At 37.3% G+C, this 16,077-nt stretch overlaps 1 protein-coding gene across 3 annotated transcripts; it reads left to right on the plus strand.

The window, feature by feature from the left end:
• Positions 1-1,624: 1,624 nt before the first annotated feature.
• On the plus strand, positions 1,625-16,050 carry LOC117590646 (probable cation-transporting ATPase 13A3). Of its 3 annotated transcripts, XM_034283488.1 has the most exons (9): positions 1,625-1,866; positions 5,490-7,101; positions 10,655-10,943; positions 11,034-11,125; positions 11,284-11,645; positions 12,122-12,625; positions 12,706-12,906; positions 13,055-14,924; positions 14,994-16,050. In XM_034283488.1, exons 2-9 carry the CDS (start codon positions 6,648-6,650, stop codon positions 15,638-15,640), a joined length of 4,419 nt encoding a protein of 1,472 aa, XP_034139379.1. In that variant the 5' UTR covers positions 1,625-1,866; positions 5,490-6,647; the 3' UTR covers positions 15,641-16,050. The 3 variants fall into 3 exon arrangements, with proteins under 3 accessions (XP_034139379.1, XP_034139381.1, XP_034139380.1); XM_034283489.1 differs by lacking the exons at positions 1,625-1,866; positions 5,490-7,101 and adding an exon at positions 10,082-10,539; XM_034283490.1 differs by lacking the exons at positions 1,625-1,866; positions 12,706-12,906; positions 13,055-14,924; positions 14,994-16,050 and having other exon boundaries at positions 11,284-11,644; positions 12,120-12,284.
• The last annotated feature ends 27 nt before the right edge of the window (positions 16,051-16,077 follow it).

Genomic DNA, 16,077 nt, shown 5'->3' on the forward strand with positions numbered 1-16,077 from the left:
TCTGCACGAAAAAAAACCAGGACGGTTGTTTGTCCATACATTTGAGTATTATAAATAATATAAATATTCGTACATTTATGGAAACCCATGTAGCAATACCCTTTGCACATTCCGAAGTTTGAAAGTAGGACTCAAAGGCCATCAGTAATCTTTAAGAATTTTCATATGTCTGGGAATAGCATTTCTTTGATTGGTGAAGCAGCAAGGCTGTATAATCTCATTATTCTAAAATAATTGTTTGACGACCTCAAACTCACTGAAATGCACGGTGGTATCTATCTTTCAACTTCAGCGGCATTGTTGACTCCATTATTGAGTCTTCACTGTCTGTTTGCTAGGTACCCTCGCTGAATATAGAACAGATCTATATTTGTCGAGCTGCTAGAAACATACCATCGAATACCACAAAAAACTATCGGCTAATTCTCTAGCTTTAATCGTACAAATTCTTTTTGATTTGATACAACCCGGACTACTGCCTCTAGAGAGCAGCTTGTGCTCGAAACAATTTCTTATGAGTTCCATACGAACATCATCTCTAATTTTTAAAGCGGCCTTTGTTTTCTATCTGAGACCTAGGCTTTATACTCGGTACTCGTAGCGTATATAGCGTACTTTGTATATGTGTTCGAGAGTGAATAAAAGAAAACGTTTCCGACCCCACAAAGTATTTGTATGTATGTATGTCAGTCTGCCTGTCCGTCTGTCCGTTCTTCTCTCCGTCTTGTTTGTCGGCTGGTACAGAGAGACTATAAGAGCTGAGCCACCAAATTTTGCCTTCAGATTGCTATGATATTACACTGATACCAGCAAATTTCCCAATTTCGGGTATAAATATACCGGGTATAAAAGTTTTTACGCATTCAAATCGTCTCACAAACGTTCCTAAACGATAAGCAATTAAGACTTTTTTTATTTGACAGTAAATGTTGCAGCCATAAGTTGAGCATTCAGATCTGCTGAAAATATACCAGAACTCCAGCATACTACAAATACCGCAGCGTAAGAAAGAATAAATCTATCTTCTGTTTCTGTCGACAAGAAATATTCACACAACCAAAACAAACGCAAGAGCGCTAAAAAATAAAATTTACTGAAGACGATTTAAAACTGATTAATGCAGTCAAACGAAACCTGATTAAATGGATACTACAATTTATGAAATTAAACTCGGTACTTATTTGATCAATTTATAAGGAGATAAAACACATTTTAATTGCATTTCTGTCCAACAGAAGGGACTTATCTATTTATGCGGTGCTTTCTACATGCATTGTTGTTCTCCAAGCTCCATATCCACTCTGAAATAACACACTCCTCCTGATTTCATTCAAAATTTGAATATATATAACAGGTTTCATTTTGTAAACAAACACAAAACAGTGTACCCAGTTTGGTTCGGTTAAAAATATCGTGTAATACATTATTATATGTGGAGAGCATAGAAAAATATACTCTTAACAATGTTATATCCCACGGCTCACTCAAGCTGTTCTCCTACTTAATTAGAAGGGGTTCATTTGGCTAAGTTCTTTTTTTTCTCGGTATATTTATAGTATATTTTGAGAATTTTGAGGTATATTTCTGAGTGTTAGCCACACTGCCTATTATATTAACCATAATCAGAACCGCGTGTGATGAAAAAAAATCTTTAAAATTATAAATATTATAAGTGAAAGTGAACCTATTATACTCTTGATACAGTTCTGACTGCAAAATATGTACATTGTTCATCGACTTAATGTGAAATATCAGCAATATTTGTACTCAAAAGCATATGACAGCACATAATTACCATCTGTGAATTTTAACGCAGCTACAGTGATGTATGTACATACATACATACATCTTCATTCATGCATAAATGTATGTTAACAGAAATGTTCCTGATATATTTTTAGTCATTAACATAAGCGTTAAGTAAGATTGAATTTTCCTGCATGAATCATATGCACATATACAGATTCATATGGAGAATAATAATATATTCTCATGTGTATTTGTACATATGTATATACGTTAATATTTTTAGGGGTAAGTACTGTAGATACTATGACTGTTTTAAGAATGAAACAACGATATAGAGATCTTGTTATTGCTATTGCCAATTTTTGCTTTGCAGATAATCTATCTTTATACATTCTTCTGACATTTTTTATAGGATACAAATTCACTAAAATTCTTGCTAAATATGTAGATAAATAGTCGTTTACCACAAACGCATATTTTTGCCATAATGCGCGAGGGTAGAACATTTATTTTGCCCTCGACTTATATTCAATTACAGCAACTTTTTATACCCGGTACTCGAATAGTAAACAGGGTATATTTTATTTGTTGTGGAGCAAAGTGCGTAACGCGCAGAAGGAAACGCATATGGTATATATGTAGATACATACACACATATATTCTTAATGGACATCAATAGCCTAGTCGATATACATAGCTGAGTCTGTCTGTCCGTCCATCCCTACGGATGAGCGCCTAGTATTAAGAGACCATAAGAGCTGCAGCCACGATATTTTGCATCCAGTCTGCTGTACTATCACACTGTTACACACTGTTCGGTGATCTGATAGGTATGGCTATTCCCTACGGAATCGCATTTTTCTCTTATCTGGAAAATTGTGGATACAGCAGATTTTCGCCCTTTGTGACGGGTGAACTGGGCGTGGCTACATTTTGAAACAAACTTGATTCAGTGTGTTATTACATGAGCATCCACAAACAATTTGGTGTCCAGCTCTTTGAGTCTCTGGACTGACAGGCATGGCCATATCTACTCGGCTATTGATGCTGATCAATATATGTATTCAAATAACATATGTACATAATACAAATACATAACATACATAGATGCATACATATGTTTCCTCCTGTCTGTTACATTTTTGACCACAAATAACATATACCCTATTTAACCTTCGAATACCGGCTATAAAAAAATGTTAGATCACCAGATTAAACAAGTGAGATAAATGAGTTTATGTTAAAGATCACCTATGGAATATTAGGCTCTCTTCTACAGCAAAATAATCGCCTTCAAATCTTGACTCCCCGTGACTCATAATTAGGCTTAACAAAAAACAAAGCTATCTCGCACTTTCGAGATGTTGATTGGTCGATCGCAATTAATTTACTAAAGTGCATTTTAAAAATGAGTACTGCCTTCTGCAGAAGTAAGTATAGATTCGGGGACTAAGCTTTTGATAGATACACTTGCAGATGTCGTGAATTTTGCAAACTTTAAAATCTTATTAAAGTATTAATAAAGCGTCTCGTGTTTAATCAAACTACTAGACAAAATCGAGAATTTTTCCGCTTGGAACCAAACGGACTATATATATAAAAGAATTAAGGCTTATACCTAAGTTGTGTGAAAAAAAAGCGCTTCCTCTAAAAAAGCGTTTAAAAAATACCAGATTTTAAAAATTCTTTAAAGAAAAGTTCTGACAGAAAAAAAATCATTATCAAACCATTTCTAAGCCAACTATCTTTCAGAAGAAGTTGGAAGAATTGGTCTGGATCGAAGCGGCCAAATCCTGCCGACTAGTGTAATTTGAAGAATTAAATTTTTGTCCAATAATTATTTTAGACCGAGATTTCGTATATCTGATCTGAATATTCAAACGAGAAGGGACGTGTGAGACGCTTCTTACACGTCACAACTTTTATACCCGGCACTCAGTACTACATCTGTACCTTAGTGGTTTTTGTCAAATTGTACATATTTTCTTAATCTGTCATCTACATCTACAACACTTCTCGCACCAACACACTCTGGTGGCTCTAGCTTTTAAAGTCTCTGAGTACTACCAAGACCTACGCTTACCTCACTCCAGACTTGTGGAAGGAGATGCCTCTGTGCTCAACACCCTACCAGGCATACTCTGACTTCTTGTCCAAGGTCACAGCCCGTCTGCACCTAGACTCGTCAGACAAGAGCAAACCAATGGTTTTAAATAAACTCAATGACATAAGAGCTAGAGCCAACAAATTTTGGCTCCGGACTGCTGTATGCTCACACTAAAACCACTGTATTAAAAAAATTATCCCCGCCCCCTTCCGCCCCCGCAAAAGTGCGAAAGCCTCGTACATCTACAATTTTGAAGATAAAAGAAAACTAAACATTCCGTAAGGAATGGCCATATCTATCAGAACACCAAATTGGGATCCGATTGGATCATTATTATAGCCACAATGGAGAAATTAATTTCCAGTGGCTAAACCCACCCAGTCCTGCAGCTTTTATGCTCCTTTTACATTCTCTCATTCACACTCTGCTTCTGCTTCACTCGGCCCCTGCCTCTTCCCTCCCCCTGCCGATGACTCTTCCGACTTTTAACCAAGACTCGGTTTTTAACGCTAGATGGCGCCATTTTCGAAAAATTTGCTGTGAAACCTATCGGTCCAAGAATGTACCATTTTATTGCTCTTTTAAATATCTCATAAATTGGAAAATATTAACTGATCCAATTTGTTTGATGCATTTTATTTAGTAGGCTTTTTACTACGTGTTCTGTAATGTGAACGATATCTAGTTGTTGGCGATGTCTTCTACATCTAGATGTAGTCCTGAGTGCCGGGTATAAAAGTTGTAACGCGTGAAAAGCGTCTCACATGTCCCTTCTCGTTTATTGTTGAATCATTTGATTTCTGTCACAACTTCTTCATATTTCTTCATATTTCCATTGAAGGAACCAGTCTTCAATTAGGCTAAGCCCACACTGCAGGAAGGTTGAAAGCTTCATTTATAGATGTGCTTGTGGCTAAAACGGCCGTATATAGGGTGAAGAGAATTTATATCGTTTGGCTGAAACACAGAATGCAGATGTTGTGCAAATACTTTAGACCGACAGTTGCTTTTGCGAATATTATGTTTCTTTTAGCTGGTTTCTTTAGGTATTCAGTCTCCGCCCTCCATAGGTTGTATTCATTGTTGCAGGAATCTGGGTCTAAGTTTCTCAGATACGCAGCAGGGATTCATTGCGTAAGTTCGACAGCAGTTGTCTAAGCTCAGATGCAGCCTTGTTGTATAATCTTTTGTCAGATTCCTTTTATTTTGAATTTTTTTTCAAAAGTGGTGCTATTAAATGTTTAGTTCTAGTTCTAGTTCTTTAAATATATTAAAAGCCTTACAAATAAAAATGATTGTTTTGTTGTTCCCAGATTTTTAAGAGTCTCACCTTTCTAAAATTGTGCTTAAAGTTTCCTTAAAGTTAAAAATGTGAGTTGGGCAATTATTTGAAAATTGCTTTATTATTATTTTGTCACAGAAAGAAACTTTCCCTCAAAGGTGAAAGTTTGAGTTCAATTAGAAGGTACCGCAAATGTTCGATTTAATCATCACATTAAAATTGCAGCCTTGCTGTTCTGGCTATACATATATCTACATATGTTGATTTTAACTTGGGATTTATTTTAGTACAAATTGTTTAAATAACAAAAAAAAAAACATTTTTCAACTTTTTTTTATATTTTCTTTACAGATATGTTGATGGTTCATCTCCCAAAAACATCCAAAGACAACATTTTAAGTCGACCTAGATGTATACCCACATAGGCGTGCTTTTGCATGCTTCGTTATGAATATGGTATTGAACGCTGTTCGACGAGAAATGAGTTTAAACTGTATAATCAATTGTCTATTAGATGGTCAACCCAAGCCGCTAATAAAGTCGCACAATAACAAAAAACTGACCGCAAAAATATCATTTTCCCAAAGTGGCCTGTGAGCATTCAAAATCATTTATAAAATATAACCGTACAATTGTTACTACATGTCGAAACGATTGATAACTTTTATAAGGTTGTGCTAACGGATGCACTAAAGTCTCGACGAAACACAATCCTTGATTCCAATATTGTGCATTTTAAGCTGCTTGGGACAGTCAACACAATACGCTTATCCCTGTGATTTTGATATCGTAATGAATTCAGTTAAAGGTGATATAAAGAAGCAGCAGGAGACATATTGGGTATCAAAGAGAAAGCTGCTCAAACGGTGCTACGGTCCGTCAGCGGTGTCAAAGTCGGTTAACTGGTGGACTGTCGTCAGCGTCCTACCCAGCCGGATAAGGATAAGCTTGGATATTTTGCAGAAGGATTACGTCAAACAGTTCTTTTTCGAAAAGCGCGTTGGGAGCGGAGGAGCCTACGAGATCTCAAAACAATATCGGTTATCCAGTGCCCTCTCAAACTTTGGATGATTAAAGAGCATTTGGGTTAACAGCCTTGCAGCTTACACCCCTCCTAGGCTCACATGTTTACATAGATAACATTTTCAGTTGGCTATCTGAAAAGTATATCGCAGAAATCGCAATTCAAATTTTCAGAGCTTCCTCAGGCCTAAATAATTGGCGATCCAGCATCAACGTCCATCCTTTCGTTTCCCGGTGGCCAGTTTAAAGGAAAACGAAAATGATATCAGTCAACTTCCCTAGGATTTCATGTTGCATCGCAATTAATGATTGTAAAGTGCAAACGTTTCGCAGCTGACATTACAGCAACGAAAATTTCCACAAGCTCTTAAGGAATGGTCTGCCCTGCTTCCTGCATAATAGACAACCCGAACATATAAACCTACTTTATTATCTGCAAATTGTTAATGAGGCTCTGATTTACCGAGTTCTTTCCTCGTTTAGAACATGTCTGCTAGCCAAAGTGAAGACGCAGACAATGCAGCTCTTCGTCCAGAGATCCTGCAGCTGCAATCTTTGTCAAACGCCACTGTAAACTCGGGAGATCTGGCCCCAGAGGAATACTATCCCTTTTCACGAATTGCCACCAAAAACAATCGCTTAAAGCTTAATTGGTGGCACTCACCCACACAACTGCAAAATGTGGAAGCAGCATTCTTGCAGCCTCAGAAAAGGGAACAAAGAGAACATATACATGACAATGAAATCAATTCCGTGGATAATAACAATACCGTAGTTCATAGCTGCCTTAACACGCCAACAAAGTTAGTTTCCGTCCTTCAGCGAAGTCAGGCCGATCGGGATCAGAGGGAACTGCTCACAGGCAACAAAAAGAACGAGACGTCATTTGACCCAGGCGTTGAGGAATTTGATACGATGGATTCTCACCGACTTGTGGATGGTATGTACACCAAAATGCACATGTCACACATGTCTTATGAGGACAAATGCTAACTTCCGGTATTGAAGCATTCCGTACTGTTCGGTTGTTTTTTTATTGTTGATATTTACATATAAGTATTACTCTCTAAGTCTTTCAACTAATTAACACAGTGAAACGTAACTTAATAAGTATTAGAGTGTGAATGAGAGAATGTACAAAAAAAAAGTGCAAATTAATTTCTAGATAATGATAAAGAGATAAAGATAAACCCCATAAAGCATATATATTCTTGATCAGCATCAATAGCCGAGTCGATTAAGCCATTTCAGTCTGTCCGTCCTAGTACTCAGAAACCATAAGAGATAGGGCAACCAAGTTCTACATCCAGACTTCTCTTCTGGCTATAATAATGATCCAATCGGATCCCAATTCGTTGATCTGATAGATGTGGTCATTCCCTACATCCCCCTGTACGTTACAAACATTCGGTATTTCCCACAAATACAATATACCTTATTTACTCGTCGAGTACCGGGTATAAAAACAATACAAAAACGAGAAGGGACGTGTGAGACGCTTCTGACGCGTCACAACTTTTATACCCGGCACTCAGGACTACATCTAGATGTAAAAGACACTAGATATTGTTCACATTACATAATACGTAGTAAAAAGACTACTAAATAAAATGCATCAAAAAAATTGGATCAGTTAATCGTATTTTCCAATTTATGAGATATTTAAAACAGCAATAAAATTGGTACTTTTTCCCTGCACATTCTGTGCAATAATAACCGCTAGGTTTCACAGCAGATTTTTCGAAAGTGGCGCCATCTATGAATATTTCTGGTACGCAAATTTGATGGTCACTCTTTTTCTAATACAATCTTAGTTTTAACTTTTAAAAATTAGCTTTTGGCCACTCTTTCCGCAACTCCTCGCAACCAGTTCGGAATCAAAATCTCGAAATAAAAAGCCAAGTGCTGCTGGTTCGACCAAGTCGCAATTCAAATCAATTTAATCTCTTCTTCTTTTCAATTTCGATATTCACCTATTAAATGCATGTTCTTCCTCTTTCTCTATCGTATTCACATATTACATGTATGTTCTATAGCAACAAACTTTTTCTTCATCTGTCATCTACATCTACAACACTCTCAAACCAAGACGCTCCGTAATCTCGCCGCCCTTCCCTAGACCCACACACTGCAGACTCGCGGCGGAGGCACAGGCAGCGATCGCACGAATAAAAAAAAAAACAAATATAAGCTGCGAGACGGGGTGGGTTAAAAGTCGGAAGAGTCATCGGCAGGGGGAGGGCAGAGGCAGGGGCCGAGTGAAGCAGAAGAAGAGTGTGAATGAGAGAATGTTAGTTAGAAAATTTAGCCACTGGAAATTAATTTCGTTATTGTGGCTATATCCAATCGGATCCCCATTTGGTAATCTGGTAGATATGGTCATTCCCTACGGAATGGCGTTTTTGAGTTTTTTTTATCTTCAACATTGTAGCTCTTGAAGGTTTTCGCCCTTTGGCGGGGGCGGAAGGGGCGGGGCTCATTTTTTAAATACACTTGTAGCAGTGTGGGCATACAGAATTCTGGATGCAAAATTTTGTGGCTCTAGCTCTTAGAGTCTCTGAGAACTATTCGACAAACAAGATGGACAGACAGACATGGCTCTATCTACTCGGCTATTGATGCTGATCAAAAATATATATACTTTATGGGGTCGGAAACGTTTCCTTCTGTGCGTTACATACATCCACTTTGTGCACAGTTTTGTACCTGGTTTTAAACGTCCAAAACACTTCAATTTAATCAAATTAACCTAAAATGTTTCACACCATGCACCATTCACATTTAAAAAATCTCTAAAAATGTTACCCGTCTTGGCTAACGGTATGTTTATGTATTTGAGGTATATCACCCTTTTAACGGTTTTCATATGCATACATATATAAATTCATCAAATATCAGGTGCTCAGTTTCCATTTATTAAATGTGAATATATACTTGGAAAAAAGCATGGAAACGAACGTAAATTAGCTCCAAAATGTAAATTTCAAATTAACATACAACACTGCATGTATGTATGTAGATAAGTGTACAGCAGGTTTAGCTGGAAAATGTTTTTACATACATATATGTAAATTTGATGATGATGTGTCTCAAGAAGCTTGTGCCTCCAAGGAATGAGGCTGCACTTACACATTCAAATGAAGAAACAATGTAAAAAATAGTGTAATTATATGTCTTAGCGTCAAATGGTGATTTCCGCATACATAGGTATGTACATATATAAGTTTGTATGTATGTATGTAAGTCTGTACGCTGCTAAATTTGTTCAAACGGTATTCGCTCGAGTGTTTGTCAATGCCATGCAAACATGCTTATCGAGGTATATGTGTATGTTGTAATTGCAAGTCAGGAATAAGGGTATCGAAGTACAAAACGTATAATATTGAGAATAAATATAAATTAAATTATATGAAAGGAGTGAAAGAATCCTATCCTTCAAGAGATTACATAAAATGCACACACTTTGTACATCTGTGTAAGTTTACGGTTTTATGTTTGGCACTCAAATTGCTCATAATTGCGCTGTTTTACTCTCAAAGCTATTGAGCAGTGTCACGAAAACAATCCTACGTCTGTGAAAATCTACTTACTCATACATACATACATATGTATAATTAAAGCTCTATAAACTAATAAACGAATCGGTAAAGCCCACAAGCCAGGCGGACTCGTACTCTCTTGGCAAACAAACCATAGCAATCGAGACATTCGTGCTTCTTATCATTTTGTTTTTATCTACATATTGGCTGTTCACTTTTCGACTACGCGTGTCGCCTTTACCTCTCGTAGCTAACCAGCTAATTGTTACAGTCTTGATCGTTCCTTGCTTCGAGTTGCTTTACCTATTTGACCAATCGCAAAGTGAATATATCAATTTCTTTTAATATTAGCGTCATTAATATTGGATAATTTTCGTGTTAAATTTGCATTTGTATACACAAATTTTTCCGGTGTTAAGCCGAAATACAATTTTAAAATAATCAGCTGTTATATGTGACCTTATCACATTTACGTGCATCTGTATGCGCTAAAACAGAAACACCCTTCAGAAGCCGAGACACGAGGTTTCTTATAACTTATACATGTGTATGTATGTACATACTCATGTGCACATGTACATACATATGTACATTTTATTGTACATAACCTTGTGGAGCTACATATATGTATGTACATGCATATGTCTTGATGAATCGGTAACGAGTCACTTAATTTGAATAGCTAGATCGCTGGAAGTTATGTTTCACAAGAATCGATCAGAATAGATCAGAGTTATGGGTTATTGCAGACGCTGAAATCAAATTCAAATTCTTGGCTGTTGTTATTGTTGTTGTCACGTTATTGGCAAAACTGACGATGAGCTGCAACGTGTTGAGAGGTATGGAACATAACAAAGAAAAAAAGGTGCACTGACGTCAAAACGGGGCAATGGAAACCATTTAAAACTTAGCTAGCTATTCCGGCGTTAAGCATTTTTTTTTTTTGTTTCTTAGAACCGAAATTATTGAATGGTCTATTAAATCAAGATCAGGAGGACCAGATGAACATAACCGGATATCGACGCTGTTATGTGCGCAGTATTCTCTGCTGGCTCTGCATTGTTCTAACTGGAGGCCTACTACGACTCGTGATGCACTGGTGGCGCCATTGGTACTTGTTCGCTACATGTCATCAGTGCCCTCTAGATGAGGCAGATCAGGTGTTGATAGTAGAAGACTATCAGGGCAAGCATAAGCTGTACCACGTGAAGAGCGTTCGCGTTTTAAATATAAATCATCTGAAGTAAGTTAAGGCCAAATTTGTTTGGCATTTCTTGAGTGACTGTCAATGCTGTTTGCTAAAATTTCTTCATTCAATATTCTTTAATTACAGATCGTTATTACTAAAGGGATATCCAAGAATTACTGAAGTCGACGATAATAATTTGCAAATCTCAGTGCATTTTACATCAGCCCAGTTCAAAAGTATGTGGTATGGTACAGAATTATTACAATCAAAAATGCATATATGTACATACTTGCATTGGCTTATGAAAATAAAAATACCCCTACATGTTTCGTATTTAAATTTATAGTTCATTCAAAGGATATCGAATAAAAGTTCTTTAATTCTATTTATCCAGATTGTTCGTCACTTCGGATATTCCGTTGCAAGCAATTGGTATATGCGTGGGACAGCACACTAAATTGCTTTAATAAAGTGAATGGCCTCGATCTTAATGTGCCTTGTTCTTACTACCACCAGCAACGTGGCTTAACAGTGCATGAGCAGCTATCCAGGCGCATAGTTTTTGGTGAAAATGAGATAACTGTTCCATTGCGAGATGTTAAAACACTACTCTTTCTGGAGGTGCTTAACCCCTTCTATGTGTTTCAAATATTCTCGGTTGTCTTGTGGTTTACCTACGACTACTACTATTATGCTTGTGTTATCCTCTTAATGTCTATCTTTGGAATAACCATGTCAATTTTGCAAACAAAAAAGGTAAGTGAGTCGGTCATATAATTAAAAAAAAAGAGTATTGTATTCTAATTAGCACAGAGTGTACAATAAATATATGTATTGTATGTACATTTTCATAACAATTATGTAAATGTGTAGATGTAATGTCCGTCTGTTCGTGAAAACAGTTGGATCGCTGCTGAAAGCATATTGTAGTTCAATATTGCTCGCAACAATTGACCCGTGAATTGATAATTATGAGTTTTTAAAAATTAACAAATACCTAATTTTTAATATTAGAGAAATAAAAAATATATGGAAATCTTATTGCAGACGCAGAAATTCCGTGGCGATAGATATCCCTAGCAGTAGAAAAAGTACATAACTAAAAATAAATAAATAAAAAAAAACAAATCGTACCACTAGATTATACATTTTGCACTGACAATCTGTAAGATTTACTTTTTTTCTTATTTAATTACGACAAGTTTTAAATTCCTGTGAATCCTGTCTCCTAGAATCAAGATGTACTTAAAAAAACGGTGCACAACACTGGGAATGCTTTAGTTTTGGACGCAAAGGGTGTTTCCAAAGAGTTTCCAACCCAAACTCTTGTACCGGGTGATATAATTGAAATACCTTCATCAGGATGTACAATGCAGTGTGATGCAGTATTATTATCTGGCAACTGTATTCTAGATGAATCGATGCTTACGGGCGAGAGTGTGCCGGTAACTAAAACGCCTTTGCCTCCAAAGCGTGATATGATTTTTGACAAGAAAGAACATGCCAGACATATACTTTTTTGTGGAACAAAGGTTATTCAGACGCGGTATATTGGATCTAAAAAAGTATTGGCTTTCGTGATTAACACCGGTAACATAACAGCAAAAGGAGAACTAATACGGTCCATTCTTTATCCGCCACCCGTGGACTATAAATTTGAACAAGATTCATATAAATTTATTCAGTTTTTGGCATTAATTGCTTGTGTTGGATTTATTTACACACTAATAACAAAGGTACAGTTATTATGGTATACAAAATATAACTGTTCTTGTATAATTGTATTATTTCCAAGTAATGTTTAATATATTTTCAGATATTGCGGGGAACGGATCCGGTAAAAATAGCTGTTGAATCTCTGGACCTAATTACTATAGTTGTACCTCCCGCTCTCCCAGCTGCAATGACTGTTGGTCGCTTTTATGCACAGAAACGCTTGAAGGCCAACGACATCTTTTGTATCTCTCCACGGTCGATTAACGTGGCAGGTAGCATTAATTGCTGTTGCTTTGATAAGGTGTGACATTTAATGAAACATTCAACTATTCATATCTTATGTCTTCACATACCCTACAATCATGTTCTGAATAAGGGTGACCTTTCCAATAACAATCATCTTATCTATACTACTCTTCCTCTTCTTCTTTCTGGTTTTCTCCTTTCAGACTGGTACCTTAACGGAGGATGGGCTGGATATGTGGGGTGTGGTCCCTAAATCGTCCACTAACCAATTTCAAATACCATTAAAGAACGTGAATCGTCTGCCTTATGATCACTTTCTTTTTAGCATGGTAACGTGTCACTCGATTACTGTACTTAATGGTACGTTGATGGGCGACCCACTGGATCTTAAAATGTTCCAGTCAACGGGGTGGATACTTGAGGACTCATCAAATATACCGGATAACGAGAAATATGGGCTAATTTATCCAACCATACTACGACAACCAAAAGACTTCTCCTCTAATACTTCGTCACAAACTGAACCAGGAAATCGACGGCAGTCATCAGTGGAAGATCTATTGGCTAATGTTGGTCTGTCACAGACTCAGAAAAGCTTTGATCATGGGATTGTTCGAGAATTCCCATTTACCTCAAGTCTTCAAAGAATGTCGGTCATCACTCGTTGTCTTAGTGCGCAAGGATTCAATGTATACTGTAAAGGGTCTCCGGAAACGTTACAGCAGCTGTGCAGACCTCAGAGCTTACCAGATAACTATTCTCAACAGTTGTCGACGTTCGCCAAAAAGGGCTATCGAATTATAGCCTTGGCATTCAAGGCTCTCGCTCCAAAGATTAATTATACAAAAGTTCAGCGATATTCCCGTGAGGAAGTTGAACTTAATCTAGAGTTTCTTGGCTTTGTTATCCTAGAGAACCGACTCAAGCCCGATACCACAACGGTAATACATGCACTAAACGCAGCCAAGATAAGAACGATAATGGTGACTGGAGACAATATTTTAACTGCCACAAGCGTTGCACGGGATTGTGGCATAGTGTCTCCTGAGCAGGCGGTAATAACAGTGCACGCCGATCCAGTTGATGTGGTTTCTCTTACAAATACACATGCGCATAGTAGTAATACTAGTCCCGGTATTACGAAAAGCATATCCGAACATAGGGAATACAACCTTCAGTACACCTTGGACTTGGGGAGCAAAAACTGTGCTTCTCATTGGAAATCTAAGTGCAATGGAACTACTGTAACACAAGATATCAACTTGGGTGGTAATTGTCCTTCAACCCTTTATCGGTTGATGTCTGCAAATTCGTTAGCTAATGGATTGAGCACTAGTTATTCCGAAAGCATCTTTCCCAACAGTGATAGCGTGGCTAGTGTAAAGACCGTGGATACATGGACCCATAACGAGGCGATGGACGTTGACGTGGAGCTCGGAACGGAACTCACACAAGACGATAACTGGCGGCATCATTATATATTTGCCATGGATGGTAAAACGTGGCAAATTGTTAAGGAACAGTTTCCTGAGAAACTAGCGATCCTTTTAACGCGTGGAGCTATTTACGCCCGTATGTCGCCCGATCAAAAGCAAGCACTGGTAATGGAACTTCAAAAATTGGATTACTGCGTGGCCATGTGTGGTGATGGTGCCAATGATTGCGGTGCATTGAAGGTAGCACATGCTGGCATTTCGTTAAGTGAGACCGAGTCGTCCATTGCCTCACCGTTCACTTCGCGTAATCCCACGATTGCGGCTGTGCCAAATGTTATAAAGGAGGGTCGCGCTGCTTTGGTCACATCGGTTGGCATTTTTAAATATATGGCAGCATATTCTCTGGTACAGTTTATATCTGTGATGATTCTGTACTCGATCGACTCGAATCTAACAGACAAGCAGTATCTTTATGTTGACCTCGGCTTGATATCAATATTTGCCTTTTTCTTTGGTAAAACTGAAGCGTTTGATGGCCACCTCGTAAAACAGGTACCGCTTAGCTCGCTGATATCTCCCTCGCCATTAGCGTCGCTCCTATTGCATCTGGTCGTAGTGACTGTTTTTCAGGTAGCTGGTGAGTAATACAAACTATTACTATGGTTTCAAAATATTATTTACCTTTTCTATTACCCCGATGGTCTAGGTTGGTTTCAGCTGCAGCAACAGCCATGGTTTAAACCATTTCAATCATCAGATGAAGATCACCTCGGCTGCTATGAGAACTACACAATGTTTGCAATATCCAGTTTCCAGTATATTATACTCGCCTTTGTATTTTCAAAGGGTGCGCCTTATCGGAAACCCTTGTGGTCAAATTGGCCACTCTGCTTAACATTTATTTTAAACTGTTGCATCATAGTCTATTTGGTTGTTTACCCAAGCGAGTGGGTAGCTAATTTTTTCCAGCTTATCGTGCCGCCAGTGATGAGTTTTCGATATATAATGCTCATTTACGGAGCTGCAGCTTTTGTTATCCATGTGTTTGTTGAGTCTTTTCTTGTAGAATACCTAGTATTTAAAAAATATCAAGTGAAGCGAGACCAAAGCTGGTCTAAATCGAAGCAAGAACACATGCGCCTGGAGTATAATACTACCAAAAATGATAACTGGCCACCTATAACTGAAGTATATGAGCCCCACGAGTGTACTGATTGGGAAGGAGGGCATCCTACATATGTTAGCCTGGGCGCTGAGCAAAGCCTTGATATTCAACACAACACCTTTCTAGGATTTTTTGATTCGCCGGATAATAATGTTCATATAATAAAACAACCTTCTGTAGAACAGTAACGTTTAACTCCACTCGCATATGAAATTGTACAAATCTGATTAGTTTATCATACCTCTTTGTAAATACTTGTGTTTGAATAAAAAATTTAAAATAGGAATACATACATTATAGTTAACTATATATAATTGTGTTAGTGGTAGGGAATTATTTATAAGCTACTTTTTTGTCATATCTATTTCATAAATGAAGAATTTGTTCTTGTATTCGAAGTTGTGAAGGCGCACTGGCGATATATATATATATATAGATATATTATATATATATATATATATGTATAGTTGGTAATATATACTACCTCTGATTTAGGCCAAAAAGGCACATTATATTTTTTGTATTATAAGTATTAGAATCGATGATTGAAAGGACTTAGATACGCTTCGATTGATTGAATAAAATCGTTATGAACTTATGTCATAGTGTATTTGTACACAATTTG

The sequence above is a fragment of the Drosophila guanche genome, unplaced genomic scaffold, assembly GCF_900245975.1.
Source record: "Drosophila guanche unplaced genomic scaffold, DGUA_6, whole genome shotgun sequence".
Taxonomy (NCBI): domain Eukaryota; kingdom Metazoa; phylum Arthropoda; class Insecta; order Diptera; family Drosophilidae; genus Drosophila; species Drosophila guanche.

Excerpts from the sequence above, each read along its gene's own strand:
- LOC117590646 (XM_034283488.1), top strand. The coding sequence starts at position 6,648 with ATGTCTGCTAGCCAAAGTGAAGACGCAGACAATGCAGCTCTTCGTCCA. Across the intron at positions 11,126-11,283 it reads TACATCAGCCCAGTTCAAAA|ATTGTTCGTCACTTCGGATA; the intron begins GTATGTGGTATG and ends CTATTTATCCAG. Across the intron at positions 14,925-14,993 it reads GACTGTTTTTCAGGTAGCTG|GTTGGTTTCAGCTGCAGCAA; the intron begins GTGAGTAATACA and ends CCGATGGTCTAG.